At 44.4% G+C, this 19,506-nt stretch overlaps 1 protein-coding gene across 7 annotated transcripts in view; it reads right to left on the bottom strand.

The window, feature by feature from the left end:
* ZNF268 (zinc finger protein 268) overlaps positions 1 to 19,003 on the bottom strand; it is a 40,912-nt gene extending 21,909 nt beyond the window's left edge. For 6 of the 7 annotated variants that reach the window (XM_045087735.1, XM_045087736.1, XM_045087731.1 and 3 more), the window contains exons 1-2: positions 18,816 to 19,003; positions 11,676 to 11,876 (exon numbers count right to left, since the gene is read on the bottom strand). In XM_045087735.1, the coding sequence (XP_044943670.1) occupies positions 11,676 to 11,876; positions 18,816 to 18,848 (234 nt within the window). In that variant the 5' untranslated portion in view covers positions 18,849 to 19,003. The other variant, XM_045087732.1, reaches the window with a different exon arrangement.
* Between the last annotated feature and the right edge of the window lie 503 nt (positions 19,004 to 19,506).

Below are 19,506 nucleotides of genomic sequence, written 5' to 3'. Positions count from 1 at the left end.
TAAGTAGCAGCCAATCTGTGGGGCAAATGATCTGAATAAGAAGATAAACAGATGGCAAATGAGCATATCAAAGACACTCAACATCATCCATCATTAGAGAACTGCACATGAATCACACACCATTACACACTTATTAGAATGGCCGACATTGTAAAAATAGTAATACCACCACCAAATTTCAAGACATGAACATAAACATCCAAGAAGCTCAAAAGAATCCAACAAAGATGAACTCAAAGGAATCCATGCCATGACCTCTCAAATTTTCTACAAAGACATAGAGAAGATCTTGAAAGCATCAAAGAAACAATTTGTCACACGCAAGGGATCCTCAGTAAGTTTATAATCAGATTTCTCATCAGAATCTTTGGATGCCTGAAGGCAATGGACCCATATATTCAAAGAGCTAAAAGAAACAAAATTGTCAACCAAAAATCCTGTGCCTGTCAAAACTGTCCTTCAGAAGTGGCGGGGGGCGGGGGAGGATTAAGACATTCCCAAAAAAACAAATGGGAGTCTAGTTATTACCTCTAGACTTGCCTGAAAGAAATGTTCAAGGGAGTCTCATAGGTGAAACAGAAGGACACTATAAAATAATACAAAGCTGTATGAGGAAATAAAGATCTTAATAAAGGTAGATACATGGACAATGATAAAAGACAGTATTAATTTAACTTTGGTTTCTAACCCCACATTTTGTCTTCTTACATAATTATATGAGACTAACGCATTTAAAATAACTTATTAGCTTGTGTTTAGGGGCATGCGATGTACAAAGATGTAATTTTGTGACATCAGTCACCAAAATGGGTGGGGACAGAACTGTAGAGGAGCAGAATCTTTGTAGAGTAACAAAGTTAAGCTGGTATAATTTCAAATAAGAATGCTACAACTTCAGGAAGCTGAACATAATCCCTGATAACCACAAAGAAAATATCTATATAATTTACACAAAAGGAAATAAGAAAGGAATTTAGATATTTAACTACAAAAAGGAAATTAAACACAAAAGAAGACAGTAATATAGAGACTGAGAGACCAAAAAAAAGCTGTAAGGCATATAGGATTCAGACAGAATGAAAGAAATAAGTCCCCCCTTATCAGTAATTACTTTAAGTGTAAATTGATGAAACTCTCATATCAAATACAGAGATTGGCAGAATGCCTTACAAACCATGACCCAACTATAAGTTGTCTAAAAGAGACTCACACTCATTTCAGATCCAAAGATTAAAAAAACAGATTGAAAGTGAAAGAATGGATAAAGAAAGATCTTTCACACGAACAGTAACCAAAAGAGATCAGTGAGGGTAATACCACCATCAGACACCAGAGACTTCAAATCAGAAAAGGTTATAAGAGGGGGTGTCTGGGGGGGCGCCTGTGTGGCTCAGTGGGTTAAGCCTCTGCCTTCGGCTCAGGTCATGGTCTCAGGGTCCTGGGATCGAGTCCCGCATCGGGCTCTCTGCTCAGCGGGGAGCCTGCTTCCTCCTCTCTCTCTGCCTGCCTCTCTGCCTACTTGTGATCGCTCTCTGTGTCCAATAAATAAATAAAATCTTTAAAAAAAAAAAAAAGAGGGGGTGTCTGGGTGGCTCAGTTGGTGAAGCATCCACCCTGCGCTCAGGTCACAATCCCAGAGTCCCAGGATCGAGCCCCACATTGGAATCCCTGGTCAGCAGGGAGTCTGCCTCTCCCTCTTCCCCTCACCCCATCGTATCCTCTCTCTTACATTCTCTCTCTCAAATAAATAAAATCTTGAAAATTAAAAAAATGTTATGAGACCAAAAGAGACATTATATATTATTAAAGATTTAACACCACAAGACGCTATAACATTATAAAGTTATACATGTAATAACAGATTATTGAATTATATAAAGCAAAAACTGACATAATTAAAGGGAGAAAGTTTTATAATGATAATTGGAAATGTCAATATCTCACTCTCAATAATGGGTAGAACAATTAGACAGAAGACAAGAAAACAAAACACTTAAACACAGCAACTAGATCTAAGAGACATAGGCAAAATATTCTACCCAACAAGAGCATACACATATTCTTCAAGTGCACATGGGACATTGTACAGGATACACTATGTGTCAGCCCATAAATAAAGTCCCAACAGATTCTAAAGGCACCTAAGTGTCTCAGTCAGTTAAGCATCTGACTCTTGACTTTGGCTTAGGTCATGATCTCAGGATTGTGCAGCTGAGTCCTGTGTCAGGTCCATGCTGGGCACAGAGCCTGCTTAACATTCTCTCCTCTCTTCTACTCCCTCTGCCCTTCCCTTACCACTCATGTGTGCTCACTCTCTCATTAAAAAAAAAAAAAAAAAAAAAAAAAAAAAAAAAAAATAAAGATCATACAAAGTATCTTCTCTGACCAAGTAGGATAAAGTTAGAAATCAGTAACAGAAGGGGGGAAACATTGAAAACATTGAAACATTGAAAAATCACAAAATCAGAGAAATTAAACTACGTATCTTAACCAACAGATCAAGGAAGAAATCAAAAGGTAAATTAGTAAATACTTATTAGATCTGAATGAAAACAAAACCCAACATACCAAAATTCATAGGATGCAACAAAAAGCAGTGTTAAGGAGAAATTTTACTAGATGAATAAAGAGTACACTAGAGGAAGCAAAAAACAGATCAGTGATCTGGAGGACAGAGTAATGGAAATCAAGCTGAACAGCAAAGAGAAAAAAGAATAACGCAAAATGAAAAAAGGGAACTCAGCAACACCATCAAGAGTAGTTAACATTTGCATTATATGGATCCCAGAAGGAAAACAGAGAGAAAAGGGAGCAGAAAATTTATTTTAAGAAGTAATAGCTGAAAACTTCTTGAATCTGGAGAAAGGAACAGAAATACAGATCCAGGAGGCACAAAGAACCCCCAAGAAAATCAACCCAAGAAGGTTCACACCAAGACGTGTAGTAACTAAAATGGCAAAAAAGCAGTAGTAAAGAGAGAATTTTAAAGCAGCAAGAGGAAAGAAAGCAGTTAAATACAAGGGAAACCCATTAGACTGTCAGCTGATTTTTCAGAGAAACTTTGCAGACCAGAAGAGAGTGCCAATTATGGGCGCCTGGGTGGCTCAGTGGGTTGAGCCTCTGCCTTTAGCTCAGGTCATGATCTCAGGATCTTGGGATTGAGCCCCACATTGGGCTCTCTGCTCAGCAGGGAGCCTGCTTCCCCCCTCTCTGCCTGCCTCTCTGCTTACTTGCGATCTGTCACATAAATAAATAAAATCTTAAAAAAAAAAAAAAAAAAGGAGAGAGAGTGCCATGGTATATTCAAAGTGCTGAAAGAAAAAACCTCCAGCCAAGAATACTCTATCCAGCAAACCTGTCATTCAAAAAAAGAAAGATAGTGAGTTTTCCAAACAAAAGTTAAAGGAATTCATGACCAGTAAACCGGCCCTACGAGAAATACTAAAGAGGACCCTTGAGTGGAAAGGAAAGACCTAAGAAGGAGTAAGAAAAGCAGGAAGCAAAAAAGCAGTATAAATAACTATCTCTAAAAAAATCTGTGAAGGACCTCACAAAATAAAAGGATGTGAAGTATGACACCATATACTTAAAATGTGTGGACGGGGGGAGGGAAGAATGGGTTCGAACTTAAGCAACCATCAATTTAATACAGACTGCCATATGTGTAAGATGCTATATTCAAACCTAATGGTAACCACAAATCAAAGACCACTAATACGAAAAAAAAAAATAAATAAAGAGAAAGGAATCCAAGCAATATCACTAAAGAAAGCCAATAAGCCATGAGAGAAGAGAGCAAGAAAAGGAACAGAAAAGAACTATAAAACAAGTAAGAAATGATGGTAAGTACAAATCTATCAATAATTACTTCCAATGTAAACAGACTAAATGCTTGAATCCAAAGACAGAGAGTGACGGAATGGATAAAAAATATATGCTGCTGCTAAGAGGCTCATTTTTAACCTGAAGACACAGATTGAAATGGAAGGGTTGGAAAAGCATTTCTCATGCAAACGGACATCAAAGGCCAGAGTACCAATACTTATATCCAGACAAAATAGATTTTAAAACAAAGACAGTAATAAAAAAAAAAAAGATTGCCCACATATAAGCACAAAGGGAACAAGCCAACAGGAAGCTGTAGCTATTGTAAATACGCACACAGCAGCGCAGCACCCAAATGGCACACAGCCGCGAGCAACAAACAAGAGGAAGTCATCCACAATAACACGGTAACAGGAGGAGGTAACTTGCATCAACAGACAGAATATCCAACAAAATATCAACAAGAAAACAGTGGCTTTGAATGACATGTTGGATCACACGGATCTAACAGATATATTCAGAACATTCCATCATAAAACAGCAGAAAACACATTCTTTTCAAATATACATGGAACATTCCTCAGATAGAGAACATATAAGGCCAAAAAACAAATCTCAACAAATTAAAAAAGATCAAAGTCATACCAAGCATCTTTTCTTTTCCTTTCTTTTCTTTTTTCTTTTTTTCTTGAGAGAGCGAGCACAAAAGAGTGCATGAGCAAGGAGGGGTAGAGGGAGACAGAGTCTCTTTTTTAAAAAAAGATTATTTATTTATTTATTTGACAGAGAGAGAGATCACAAGCAGGCAGAGAGGAAGGCAGAGAGAGAGAGGGAAGCAGGCTTCCTGCTGAGCAGAGAGCCCGATATGGGACTCAATCCCAGGACTCTGAGATCATGACCTGAGCCAAAGGCAGTAGCTTGAGCCACCCAAGCGCCGCAAGACAGAGACTCTTAAACAGGCTCTACACCCACCACACAAGCCCAATGCGGGACTCAATCTCACGACCCAGAGATCAAGACCTGAGCCAAAATCAGGAAAAAAAACACTCCACCGACTGAGCCACCCAGGCACCCCATCAAGCATCTTCTCCAACTACAATGCTATGAGACTAAAAATCAACCACAAGAAAATATCTGGGGGGAAAAAAATACATGGATGTTAAATAACATACTAGTATGCAATGAGTGTGTCATCCAAGAAGTCAAAGAGAAAATTTAAAAATACATGGAGAAAAATCAAAGTGAAAACACAATGGTCCAAAATCTTTGGGATGTACCAGTGCTGTTCTAAGAGGAAAGTTTATATCAATACAGGTCCCACAAGAAACAAGAAAAATCTCAAATAAGCAACCAAACCTTACACAGAACAGAACTAGAAAAAGAAAAAAACAAAATCCAAAACCAGTAGAAGATGTAAAGTAATACAGATTAGAGCAGAAATAAATGAAACAGAAACTAAAAGAGAAAGAGAGAGGACTCAAATAAAGTAAGAAAAGAAAAAGAAGGGACGCCTGCGTGGCTCAGTTGGTTAAGCAGCTGCCTTCGGCTCAGGTTATGACCCTAGCGTCCTGGGATCGAGTCCCACATCGGGCTCCTTGCTCAGCGGGGAGCCTGCTTCTCCCTCTGCCTCTGCCTGCCATTCTGTCTGCCTGTGCTCGCTCTCTCCCCCCCTCTCTCTCTGATAAATAAATAAAATCTTTAAAAAAAAAAAAAAAAACTCCCAAGAAACAAAAGTCAAATGTCATTCTCAATGGCAAAAGACTGAAAGCTTTCCTCTAAGAGAAGGAACACAGCAGGAATGCTGGCTTTCACCACTTCTATTCAACATAGAACTGAAAGTTCTAGCCAGAGCCATCTGGCAAGGAAAAAAAATAAGTCTTACAAACTGGAAAGGAAGAAGCAAAATTATCTCTGTTCACAGATGATATGATCCTATATGTAGAAAACTTTAAAGATTAAACACACACAAATGAATTCAGCAAAGTAGCAGCTTACAATGTCAAAAATCAGTTGCCTTTCTACACTTGAACAATGATCATTCTGAAAAGCAAAATTATGAAAACAATTCCATTTATAAAAGCATCAAACAGAATAAATGTGTATCCAAGGAAGTAAATGACACAGAATGAAAACTAGAGGGCACCTGGATGGCTCAGTGGGTTAATAAGCCTGAGCCTTTGGCTCAGGTCATGGTCTCAGGGTCCTAGGATCGAGCCCTGCATTAGGCTCTCTAGTCCCACATGGAGCCTGCTTCCCCCTCTCTCTTTCTCTGCCTGCCTCTCTGCCTACTTGTGATCTCTCTCTCTCTGTCAAATAAGTAAATAAATAATCTTTAAAAAAAAAAAAGGAAGAAGAAAACTAGAAAACTTTGCTCAAAGAAATTCTAAATGATATAAATAAATGTTCATGGACTGGAAGGCTTATCATTAAGATGTCAATACTACTTACTCACAGTGATCTACATATTAGTATAATCCCTGTCAAAATCCCACCGACAATTTTTTTTGCAGAAATAGAAAAGCCCATCCTAAAACTCATATGGAATCTCAAGGAACCCTGAACAGCCAAAACAATATAGAAAAAGAACAAAGCTGAAGGACTCACGTTTCCCTATTTCAACACTTACAACAAAGCTCCAGTAATGACAGCAAAGTAATACTGGCACAAAGACTGAAACACAGATGGATGGAATAGAATAGAGAACCCAGAAATAAACCCATGCATATATGATCAAATAATTTTTAAAATATTTTACTCAACAGTTAATACGGATAATAAAAAATAAAGCCCCTCATCAGAATGGTGATTGTAGTTTTCACATCCATAATTATTCAATGGTAAAGTGATTTCAAAATGGTGCCAGCACGACATGATGGGGAAGGAAAACGCAGTACCCACAACAAGAATGAAATGCAGTTGGATCCTTACCTAGTATCATACGTAAAAACAAACCCTAAAATCTTAGCAAGGCTTTCTGCAGCTATCCACAAGCTCTTTTATAGTTAACATGGAAAGGCAGAGGGAAAAAATCAGCCAAAACAATTCTGGAGAATAAAGATGAAGTATCCCTGTAGCCCATTTTAAGATTTCCTGTAACCTCCAGACAGTGTGATGCTGGTGAAAGATCAGACACAAGATGAATGAAACAGCAAGCGGAGCTTAGAAATAGACCCATACAGGGGTGCCTGGGTGGCTCAGTGGGTTAAAGCCTCTGCCTTCGGCTCAGGTCATGATCTCAGGGTCCTAGGATCGAGCCCCGCATCGGGCGCTCTGCTCAGCAAGGAGCCTGCTTCCTCCTCTCTCTGTGCCTGTCTCTCTGCCTGCTTGTGATCTCTGTCTGTCAAATAAATAAATAAAATCTTTAAAAAAAAAAAAAAAGAAAGAAATAGACCCATACAAAGCTTGTCTCCTGATTTTTGTTTTTGTTTTTAAACAAAGACATAAAAGCAATTCAATGTATAGAGGAAAATCTCTGTCAAATAAAATAAATAAATAAATCTTTAAAAAAAAAGTCTGCCTTTGGCTCAGATCATGATCCCCGGGGTCCTGGGATCGAGCCCTGCATGGGGCTCCTTGCTCAGCAGGGGAGCCTGCTTCTGTCTCACCCTCTGCCCGTGACTCCCCCTACTTGTGCTCACTCCCTGTCAAATAAATGAATGAAATAATTTTTAAAATTTTTAAAAAGTAAACCTCAACACATAACCCAACCCTATACAAAATTTAACTAAAAATGGGTCAGGGGTTTTGAAGGGGTTGGGGGTGGGAGGTTGGGGGAACCAGGTGGTGGGTATTGGAGAGGGCACGGATTGCATGGAGCACTGGGTGTGGTGCAAAAACAATGAATACTGTTATGCTGAAAATAAATTTAAAAAAAAATTTTTAAATGGGTCATAGACTTAAATGTAAAAGCTAAAACTATAAAAGTCTAGAGAAATACAAGAGAAAATTTGTGTACTTTGGTTTGGGTAATAAGATTTGATTTTTATTTATTCATTTTGTTCAGCAGGCTTCACTCCCAGTGTGGGGCTTGAATTCATGACCCAGAGATCAAGAGTTGCATGTTCCACCAACTGAGTCAAACAGGTGCCCGGCAATGAGATTTCAGATATAAACTCAATTCATTCTAAAAAATAAAATCGAGAAAACAGAATTTATCAAAATCAAAATACTTGGTCTGTGAAAGTCAGTGTTACAAAAATGAAAAGACAAGCCAGAGACTGGGAGAAAACATTTACACATACTTTTTTGATGAAAGACTTGAATCTCAAATAGGTAAAGAACTCTTCAAAATCAATGGCAAGAAAACAACCCAAGTAAAAATTGGGGAAAAGATCAGGCACAGAACAGATACTTCACCAAAGATATTCAGAGAGCAAAATATTAAAGATACTCAATAATACTAGGTACAGGGAAATGCAATTTAAACCCACAATGTAATACCACCTCACATGTACGAGTATGACAAGTTTTACAGACCTGACAACACCAAGCACCAGCCAGGACAAGGAGCAACAGGAACCCTCATTCACTGCTGCTAAGAACACAGAATTGCACAGCCACTTTGGCAGACAGTTTTTTACAAAGATAAATACACGGTTACCATACAACCCAGCAATCAAGCTCTTAGGTATTTACCCAGCTGGTGGGAAAACTCGTGTTTACATAAAAACCCATATGACCAGACACTGGGGAGGGTATGTGCTACGATGAGTGCTGTGAAGTGTGTAAGTCTGATGACTCACAGACCTGTACCCTGGGCAAATAATACATTCTATGTTAATAAAAATAATTTTTAAAATAATAAAATTTTAAAAACCCATTGATGAATGAGGACAGCATTTGTAATCACCAAAAACTGGAATCACATGGATATCAAGGCTTACTATAAATAAAGACCATGAGGCTGGCACAAGGCCAGAAAAGCAGACCAAGTGCGGAGAGCACGGTGGCGTCACTCGTGTCCAATGGCAACACAAGCAGCCAAGGGCACTGCCGGGAAGACCAGTTATCACGGAAACCAGCGTCCAGAACCAAAAACCAGAACAAGAAGAGGCCTGCAGAGGTCTAAGACTGATTAAACTCCCTTAACGATTCATAATACATATTCGAGAGCGAGAAAGAGCACAGAGCAGAGGGAGGGGCACGGGAGGGAGAGAGAATCTTAAGCAGCTTCCGAGCTGAGTGTGGAGCCTGACGCAGGGCTCGATCCCACCACCCTGAGATTGTGACTTGAGCCAAACCTGAGTCACTTAACCTGCTGAGCCACCTGGGTGCCCCTGATTAAACTGCTTTGACAAGGGGAGATTTTGTCATACACCATCAGAGTCCTCAGATACTGACTCATTCAATCCAAAGGTATCAGAAAGGCGACTGCCGCCGCAGGCTCTGCCCAAGTGACCTCTGAGCAGAAGAGCCTCCCCACAGCTTGAACAGTGAGAAGCACGTGGCAAGAGCGACCAGACCAGACTGTGTCCTCAGCCCAACTCATGGACACTCATGGACACACTTCGCATTTGGTTTGTTCAGCTCCTACCCCTTGGTACCTCTTGTTTGTTGCGGGACTTTGTACGAAGCTTTGCTCTGTGTGATGTGTCCGAAGCCACAATAAGTGAAATGGCATTGAGTTTGAAATCCTGAATTGCTTCACAGTTTTGTTAACCTTGTTTTGTAACTGAAGACACTAGACACAGCTCATGCACCCTCACAGCACGCCCGTGACACCGACGGAACGGAAGAAAGAGTTAGGAAACCACACCACACGCATGGACGCCTGACACGTGACAAAGCCGGCACTGCCGGGCCAGAGGCAGAAACCAATCGCTCCACTGGAATCAGGACAGGTGGACAGCTCTGTGAAAAAAGTACATCTTGACTTCTACCCACACCAACATAAAAATTCATTCTAGATATATTATAAATCTCAATGTGAAAGGTAAAATAATAACAAAGAAAAACATCCTCCTGAGCTTCAGATAAGAGAAAAGCACTTAAACTTAAAAAGCCACCTGGGTGGCTCAGTGGGTTAAGCCGCTGCCTTCGGCTCAGGTCATGATCCCAGGGTCCTGGGATCGAGCTCCGCATCGGGCTCTCTGCTCGGCGGGGAGCCTGCTTCCTCCTCTCTCTCTCTGCCTGCCTCTCAGCCTGCTTGTGATCTCTGCCTGTCAAATAAATAAATAAAATCTTTAAAATAAAATAAAATAAAAATAAACTGGACACAAAAAGCACAAACAATAAAAATTGTATAAATCAGAGTAAATTAAAATGAGAAATATCTGTTCATCAAAAGAGCACTAACAGAATGAAAAGGGAAGCAAAACAAAAAAATATTGAACAAGAGTTAGTGCTATTCATACTGAAATATTTAGATGAAGCATGAAGATATCTGAAATATATTAAGAAATGCACCAAAAATAAGATGGCTTCAAGGATGCAAAGAGAGACAGAGACAAAGGCAGATACTGTGACAGCGCAAGTACAGGACAATGTCAATGGCAGATTCCGGGGGTCGGGTACACAGAGGTCCGCCGACATCCTTTCAACCTTGCCCTCTGAAGATTTTTGTAACACAGTATTAGAGGTAAAAGAAGCACCCTGAGTAAAATTTGAAAATGGATTTGGTATCAAGTAAGTTTTGAACTTCCATGTGCATGAATCACTGAATCCTGTGAAAATGAAAAGTCGGGGCTCCTGGGTGGCTCAGTGGGTTAAAGCCTCTGCTTTCAGCTCAGGTCATGATCCTGGGGTCCTGGGATCGAGTCCCACATCAGGCTCTCTGCTCGGTGGGGATCCTGCTTCCCCCCCTGTCTCTGCTTGCCTCTCTGCCTACTTGTGATCTCTCTCTCTCTGTCAAATTAAAAAAAAAAAAAAATCTTAAAAAAAAAAACAGTATTGAGGTGGGACATGGTATTCTGCATTTCTTTCCTTTTTTTTTTTAAAGATTTTATTTATTTATATGACAGACAGAGACACAGCAAGAGGGAACACAAGCAGGGGAACTGGGAGAGGGAGGAGCAGGCTTCCTGCAGAGCAGGGAGCCCGATGCGGGGCTGGATCCCACGACTCGGGGATCATGACCTGAGCCATACCCAGCCCCTTACTGACTGAGCCACCCAGGCGCTCCGATATTCTACATTTCTAACAAGCTTCCAGAACACAAAAAAATCCATGTAAACCAGTAAGAAAAAGACAGAAAAACCAAAGGCAACTAGATGTCAAATAAACACGACAAAAGGTATTCATTCTCTTCAGCTAGCAGGAAATGCAAATTAAACCCACAAAGAGACACCACCACCACACAACCACAACAATGGCGCAAATGCAAAAGACTAACAATAGAAATTGCTGGCCAAGAACTTAAAGCAAGCGGAACACGCAAACACTGTTCTCCTAGCATGAGTTGTAAATAGAAGCGGACGGGTATTTAATGAAACAAAGTGCTTACTGAGGAACAGAAACAGTAAACGGAGACAAACCTGCCACAGCCGGGTGGCTCAGCTCGTGACCCCAGGGTCCTGGGACAGAGCCAGGGAGCCTGCTTCTCCCTCTGCCGCTACCCCTGCTTGTGTTATCTTTCCCTCTCTCTGACAAATAAATAAATAAAATCTTAAAATTTAAAAAAGAGATACAGGTGTCACACCATTAACATAAACTAAAAATGCATCTATAGCAATAACAGTACATATTTTGTGAACACATACAAACAAAAGAAATCCATGGAAAACAAAGTAATGGGGGAGGGATCGAAATAGACTACAGGAAATCAGAAAATATGTTAATAAAGACAGATAGGGACCTTACACAGACCGAGAGAGAACTAAAGAAAAGCAGGAATAAATAAGCAAACAACTCACCCGAGACTGGGTGGTTTTTGGCTGCTCCTGGGAAATAAACAGCCACTCTAGAACCTGCTCTGTCCTGTGATTCTTGTGTCTTTGCCAGGGTCCTCCAGGGAAAGGCCGGTGGTCAGGGGTCCCTTGACCCAGGACGGTGTCCTGACCCTGCAGCTCTCCCGCTCTGAGGCGTGAACTCTCTTGTTCCTGGAGAGGTGGGACCTGTGGGCACAAGAGCAAACTCACGTTAACGACCAGAACTCCCCTGGGCCCCAACCTCAGTCTCCTGTGCCGGAAAACACACTCGCAGGAGGCCGGGCTGGATGTTCTGCCCGCTGTGCTCAGCGTCACTGTGGGGCGGAACCCCAGTGCAGTGACGACAGCCCCCGCCCTGCTTCTGCACACAGATGCTCAGGAGCCCCGAAGCTGCACCAGCCACCCTAGGAGCTGAACAACCGCAGGGGGTCACTCAAATAGAGCGCAACAAGGGCACTTAGGCCGGGCGTATGCAAGCCACAGATTTCGAATGAGCCACACTGCCTTAGAGTCTCTTCCCTCGTTATTTAAATGCCCATCAACAAGTCACTTCCTCTCTCCGCGGAGTCTTACTGTTTGCTGCAGTGAGAACACCAGCACAGGGTGGCACCAGGTAGAGCAGCGCAGTTTTTTATTCTTCCAAAAATGCCCAATGAATGCAGACGAGCCCAATCACAGTGGTACAGGAAAAAGCCCGCAGACGTCCACACCAAACCAACACAGTCTAGGTGACGACGTCTCCGCACAAACATCAGGATAGAGGCAGAGGTGACCTCAGAGCACAGGACAGATCCCAGGAGAGAAGAGTGAACGATGAGGGAAGATTCTGATGGGCCACACACCGCAGATCCCCAAAGTCACCAATAATGCGTGCCCCCAATCGGAAGACAATCCCGAAGTCACTAAGTGACCTGATGCACTGCCGCCACCTAAGCACATGGGAATTTGAAAAATGACCGGCAAACAGTCCTCTCCAGACACAAAGATCTTCGCTCTGAGGGAAAAGTGCTAAAAATCATGCCCAAATTGCTCAACACGGAAGATTAAGGTAGTGAGAGGAATGACAGAGCGACGGAGACAGAGGAGGGGAGAGGAAGGGAGGGGAGGGGGAAGGAGGGGCGGAGAGAGGAGAGGTCCAGGTGACTAGAGGGAACGGGCAGAGAAAGGAGAAAGGCTACCAGACAGTAAGAGGGAAGCACTGAGATCCTATTCCAGAAATTACCACAAAATACGTGAATGTGAAAGAAATGCATTAGAAGACCAGGCATGCTGAAGGAAGCAGAGGCTAGAGGCCAAATAAAGGGCTTCCTGATACGGCGCAGCACTGAAGTACGAGTTTGTTTCTGTCTGCAAAAGAAGCACTGAGAAGATGAAGTGGAGCAGTAAAAATGGAGACTTCTGCAGGAGGGCGGAACGGGGCAGAAGGGTTAACAGCAAGTCAGTTTCCACTTGTGAATCACGTATAAATATCGTACATAATCAGAAAGAGGGAGGGCAGCCCTTACAGCTGCAAGTAAGTGTCAACAAATGTTTTTATCCAACTGAAAACAAAACTACAAAAGGATAATTTTCCTAACTGATCTTTAGATACAATGAGCTACCAAGACAAACTGAACTTCATTCAGCATCCTTGTTAGTAAAAACAAATTATAATTTTAAAACCATTCTATGGGGCGCCTGGGTGGCTCAGTGGGTTAAAGCCTCTGCCTTCAGCTAGGGTCATGATCTCAGAGTCCTGGGATCAAGTCCCGCATCAGGCTCTCTGCTTGGCTCTCTGCTTCCTCTTCTCTCTCTCTTCCTACTTGTGATCTTGCTCTGTCAAGTAAATAAATAAAATCTTTAAAAAAAAAATAAAATAAATTTTAAAAACCATTCTATGGACATTGTAGGATATGACAGTTCTATTACCATTATTAAGAATGAAGATATCTGGATTTAACAGATACATTCATCACATCCCATCATAAACAGCAGATACACACTCTTTTCACATACACATGGAACAGTCTCCCGAGCAGATCACACATTAGGCCATAAAACAAATCTCAACAAACTCCAAAAGACTGAAGTCATTCCAAGCATCTTTTCTGACACAATGCTATGAAACTAAGAATCAACCAAGAAAAAAATTTGGAAAAAAACACAAATATATAGAGGTTAAGTAACATATTACCAAACGATGAATATGTCACCCAGGAAATCAAAGAGAAAATCAAGAAAACACATGCAGAAAAAACACGGTAGTCCCAAATGTCTGGAATGTTTTAAGAGAAACGTTCATAGCAATACAGGCCCACCTCAAGAAACAAGAAAAATCTCAACCTACCAACCATACACCTAAAGGAACCAGAAAAAGAACAAACAAAACCCAAAACCAGGAGAAGGAAGGAAATAATAAAGATCAGAGCTGAAATAAATGTAAGAGAAACTAAAACAAACAATGGAACAGACCAGTGAGACAAGAAGCTGGTTCTTTGAAAAGATCAACCAAATTGATGAACTTTTCACTAGACTCACCAAGAGCGACAGAGAGAGACAGAGAGACAGAGAGACAGAGAGAGGCCTCAAATAAAATTAGAAAAGAAAGGGGAACTAATAAGTAATACTACAGAAATACAAAGGCTCGTAAGAGAATACTATGAATACGTGAATATGAACATTGTCCCAACAAACTGGACAACCAGGAAGAAATGGATAAAACCCTAGAGACATACAACCTCCCAAACTGAATCAGGAAGACACAGAGAATCTGAACAGACCGATTCCCGGCGATGACACTGAATCAGTAAGCAAAAAACTCCCAACGCACAGAAGTCATCTCACGGGCAGCCTCACGGGTTAAGTTCTACCAAACATCTGAAGGAGAGTTAACATCCGTTCTTCTCCAAGTATTCCAAAAAAGGGAAGAATGAAAACTTCCAAACTGATTCTATGAGGGCTGCATTATCCTGATCCCAAAACCAAATAAAGACACTACAAAATAAGAGGAACTTGGGGCACCTGGGTGGCTCAGTCTGTTAAGCATCTGTCTTTGGCTCAGGTCATGATCCCAGAGTCCTGAGATCAAGCCCCACGTCAGGCCCCTGCTCAGAGGAAAGCCTGCTTCTCACTCTTTCGCTCTGCCTGCTTGTGCTCTCTCTCTCTCAAATACATATATAAAATCTTAAAAAAAAAAACAAACAGGAACTACAGGCCAGTATCTCTGATGAATACAGATGCAAAAATCCTCAACAAAATATCGGCAAACCAAATCCAACAATATTCTAAAAACATCATTCACTTCGATCAAGTGGGATTTATTCCTGGGTTGCAAGGGTGGTTCCATATTCACAAATCAATCATCAATCAACACGAAAGATTGCATCAACAACAGAAAGCATAAAAACCATATGATCATTTCCACAGATGCAGAAAAAGCATTTCACAGAGTATAACAGACATTCATGATTTAAAAAAAAAAATCACAAAGTAGATTTAGAGGGAACATACCGTAAACATAAGAAAGCCATATTTGAACAACCCAGAGCTAACGTCATACTGAAAGGTGAGAGAGCGAGAGTTTTCCTCCTAATATCGGGCCCACGACAAGGATGTCCGCCTTCACTACTTGTATTCATCACAGCACTCAAAGTCCCACCACAGCAATCAGGCAAGAAAATGGAGTAAGAGGCTTCCAGACTGGTAAGGAAAAAGTAAAGCTTTCACTATTTGCAGACAACATTAATACCATGTAGAGAAATCCTAAAGACCGCACCAAACACCACTGGAGCTGATAAATGAATTCAGAGAGAAATCCACTGCAGTTCTACCCACTAATAATAAAGCAGCAGAAAGAGAAATTAGAAAAACAATCTATTTACAATTGTACCAAAAAGAATAAAACACCTGGGAATAAACTTTAAAAAGGAGGAGAAAGACTTGTGCTCTGTAAACTATAAAACACTGATGGAAGAAACTGAAGATGACACAAACGAAAAAGTGCTCCACGCCCATGGACTGAAAGAACAGATGCCGTTAAAATGGCCACACAGGGCGCCTGGGTGGCTCAGTGGGTTAAGCCGCTGCCTTCGGCTCAGGTCATGATCTTGGGGTCCTGGGATCGAGTCCTGCATCAGGCTCTCTGCTCAGCGGGGAGCCTGCTTCCTCCTCTCTCTCTCTCTCTGCCTGCCTCTCTGCCTGCTTGTGATCTCTCTCTCTGTCAAATAAATAAATAAAATCTTTAAAAAAAATAAAATGGCCACACGACCCAAAGCGACCTACAGATTTCATGCAATCCCAATCAACGTATTCCAACAGCATTTCTCCCAGACCGAGAACAAATAACCCTACAAATTGTATGGAACCACAAAAGGCTCCAAATAGCTGAACAGTCTTGAAAAAGAAAAACCAAGCCGGAAGTATCAATTCCAGACTCACTTTCTACTACAAACTGCAGTAATCCGAATGGTGTAGTACTGGCCCCAAAACAGAACAGATCAACAGAAAAGGACTGTAAGCCAAAACAAACCCAAGATTACATGGTCAATTAATCTCTGATAAAAGAGGCAAGAATATGCAATGGAGGGGCGCCTGCGTGGCTCAGTGGGTTAAGCCTCTGCCTTCAGCTCGGGTCATGCCTGATCTCAACGTCCTGGGTTTGAGCCCCACATCGGGCTCTCTGCTCAGTGGGGAGCCTGCTTCCCTCCCCCTCTCTCTGCCTGCTTCTCTGCCTGCTTGTGATCTCTGTCTGTCAGATAAACAAGTAAAATCTTAAAAAAAAAAAAAAAAAAGGCAAAAAGAATGAGATCGTGCCCTGTGCAATGAGACGGACGGAGCTGGAGAGGATGACGCTCAGTGAAATAAGGCAGAGACAGACGAATACCATATGATCTCTGTCATATGTGGAATTGAAGAAACCAAACAAAAGGAAAAAAAAAAGAGAGAGACAAGCCAAGAAAGAGTGTCCTAGCTACAGAGAGCACATGGTCAGCAGAGGGGGCGGTGAACCAGGTCAGGGGACGAGGAGCGCGCGGTGATGTGTGGCAGCGCTGCATCAGCACCCGGCTCGCCCGAAACCAACACGACACTGCACGGTCACCACACTGGAATTAAAACGGTCACTTCATAAAATAAAAACAAGATCCCTAGCACGTGACAAAAAAGATGCAACAGTAAGTTGTACACGTGTACACCGATGTTTGTAGAGGCAGCTCAGTATTGGGAACCACCCAGATGTCCACCAATGGATGATCGCATACAGGAGATGTGGCCTCACCAGCAGAGGCCACTGAGCCACACCGAGGAATTAAGTGCTGATAAACGGTGATGAACACTGATGAACCCTTGGAGAGGAAGCACCCAGCAATTAGCTTTTTTGACCGTAATTTAAGTGTCTGAGGCGAGCTTTTCATTGTCAAGCCATCCAGTCTGAAGACACTCATCTTGGACCAACACATCGCCGGCTACACCAAAAGGCGAAGAACAGGGCCGCCCCTCCCAATGACATCCCCCTTTTGGAAAGCGCTGGGTGACCTAGATAACTGCTCGACTGAGGGACCCTGGTTTTCCCTGTCTGTGCCCTAATTCCCACCCTTATATTTTAAATTCACCAATAAAAAGTGAACCTGCAAAACACAAGGCACCCCACCCTCAACCTCAATAAAGGCACAAGCTTGAGTGCACCCTTCCCGCCCAACGACCTTGCTGTCTGGCATACCACATGCCCTCCAGGGCTTACGAACCTCCAGGACTTATAAACCTTGTTTTTCCAACATTCCCTGGCGGTTGCTGATGAAGCGTCTTGCCATCATAGGACGAACCTCAAACGCCAGTCCAGCTGCAACTCTGCCTCCAGTTGGGAATGTCTGGACGGTCACATGGGCCCAGGGAGGGCCGCAGGCCAACCTACTCGCTAGCGTCTCGCCTGACAGGCGGAAACCAACGCAAAGCAACCCTTGAAAACATCATGCCCAAAGAGGCCAGACAGAATAGGCCACATACGGTGTAACTCTATGAAATTGGTAAATTCAGAAAAACACAAAGTAGATTAATGGTTGCCAAGGAAAAGGGGGAAGAGGGAGGGACTGCAGATGGGGACGGTTTCTCACTGGAGTGACCCTAATGTTTAGAATTAGCGGTGACCCGTGTACAACTCTAAATACTAAAGGTGACCAAGTTGTACATTTTTTTTTTAAGATCTTATTCATTTTTTTTTGACAGAGAGAGATCACAAGTAGGCAGAGAGAGAGAGAGGAGGAAGCAGGCTCCCTGCTGAGCAGAGAGCCCGACGCGGGACTCGATCCCAGGACCCTGAGATCATGACCCGAGCCGAAGGCAGCGGCCCAACCCACTGAGCCACCCAGGCGCCCCTAAAATCCAAGTTCTTAAGGTAATCCTCAAACCCCGCGATGATCTGGTCAGCCTGTGGCTGTGGCCTCCTCTCTCAGCACGCACTCCACCGTCACCTACACCTTCACCCTCCACATTTCAGCAACCCTAAAACGATCCAAGTTCACCAACAGACCAGGGCACTTCCAGCCTCGCAGGTGTGCACGTTGCTTCCTTTTCCCAGGCTGACCTTCCGTCCCTCATTCACACTCACCTTCCAAAGCTCAGTTAAGAGTCTTATTCCTCGCCAAGCCTTTCTTTGGAGGACCCTCGTCTCCCGAACGGACCCTGCGCCAAGCGTCCCCATGTCCTTCGGCGGCCGGCTCTGGGTACCTACCGTCATTGTCCCCACGGGCTTCCAGGTCCACCGGCCCCACCAGACCTCCGCTCTCCCCAAACAAGGGCAGGAACAACTGATGTCTGCGCTCTGAGCACCGGCCCCGGGCCTGCCAGCACGAGACCCTACACGCTGCTGAATAGGGGATACACGAGGGCCGATTTCCCAATGCGGTCCGACGCGCCGAGAAAGAGCCGGCGAGACGAGAAGGGACAGAGCCGGCCGCAGAGAGACGGAAGCCGGGGGTGGGGTCCTTCCGGCCTCGAGCAAACACGCTCTCCCGAGAGTCTCGAGGCGCCGTGGGCGGCGGGGGCGCGCCGTGGGCGGCGGGGGCGCGCGCGAGACTCCCCCGCGCGGCCAACGGACCGGGTCCGCCGGGGGCTCAGGGAGAGCTTCTCAGAACCGAGAGACGCGCTACTCACCCAGATGGCCGCTGTCCGGACCCGGGTGGCCATGCCCGCGGCCGGTCGATGCGTCCCGCGGGCGGCGGCAGGACCCCGGGGCTGCCGGAGGGGCACGACGCGCGAAGGAGGCGGCGTCCGCGCCGCTCGCACCCCGCGCCGGGGACCGCCTCCCGCCCCCACGGAGGGCGCCCCGCGGAGACGCCGCCCCGGTCGCGGCCCCGGGGCCCGCCGTCCCCACGCCGCCCCTGCCCGGCCCCTGCGCGATCGGGCCGGACACCGCTCCCAGTCTGCGCAGGGGCACGCGAGGTCGGAGGCGCTGCTACCGTCCGGCCGCCCTGACGCTGCAGCGACCCCTCAGCCGCCGGCCGGGGCACGCGGGGCACCGGCCGCCTCGACCTCGCGGCTCGGCAGCCCCATCGGCTCGGGCCTCCCTTCGAGTGGGCGGCGCCGGCCGCGGGTGCTTCGGCCACGGCTGTCGAGGCAGACGAGCTCGGGTCACCGCGAAACCGGGTTCTCCGGGCCGGGCCCAGCCCGCGGCGGCCGTTAGGGACGCGCCGGAAACGCGTCGGTCGGTGCGACCGCAGGGCGGAGAACTACAACTCCCAGAAGTCCCTGCGGGAGCGCGCCCGGCCTCGGGGTGGGTCGGGCGCCGTGGGAGGGCCGCCGGCGCCCGGAAGGCTGCGGAGAGGAGCTCGGGTCGTCGGGGTCG

Source organism: Mustela putorius, unplaced genomic scaffold (assembly GCF_011764305.1).
Source record: "Mustela putorius furo isolate JIRA1106 unplaced genomic scaffold, ASM1176430v1.1 tig00001433_pilon_pilon_pilon, whole genome shotgun sequence".
Lineage (NCBI taxonomy): Eukaryota > Metazoa > Chordata > Mammalia > Carnivora > Mustelidae > Mustela > Mustela putorius.
The sequence above is the reverse complement of the archived record's forward strand: the minus strand, read 5'-3'. Positions and strand labels throughout refer to the sequence as shown.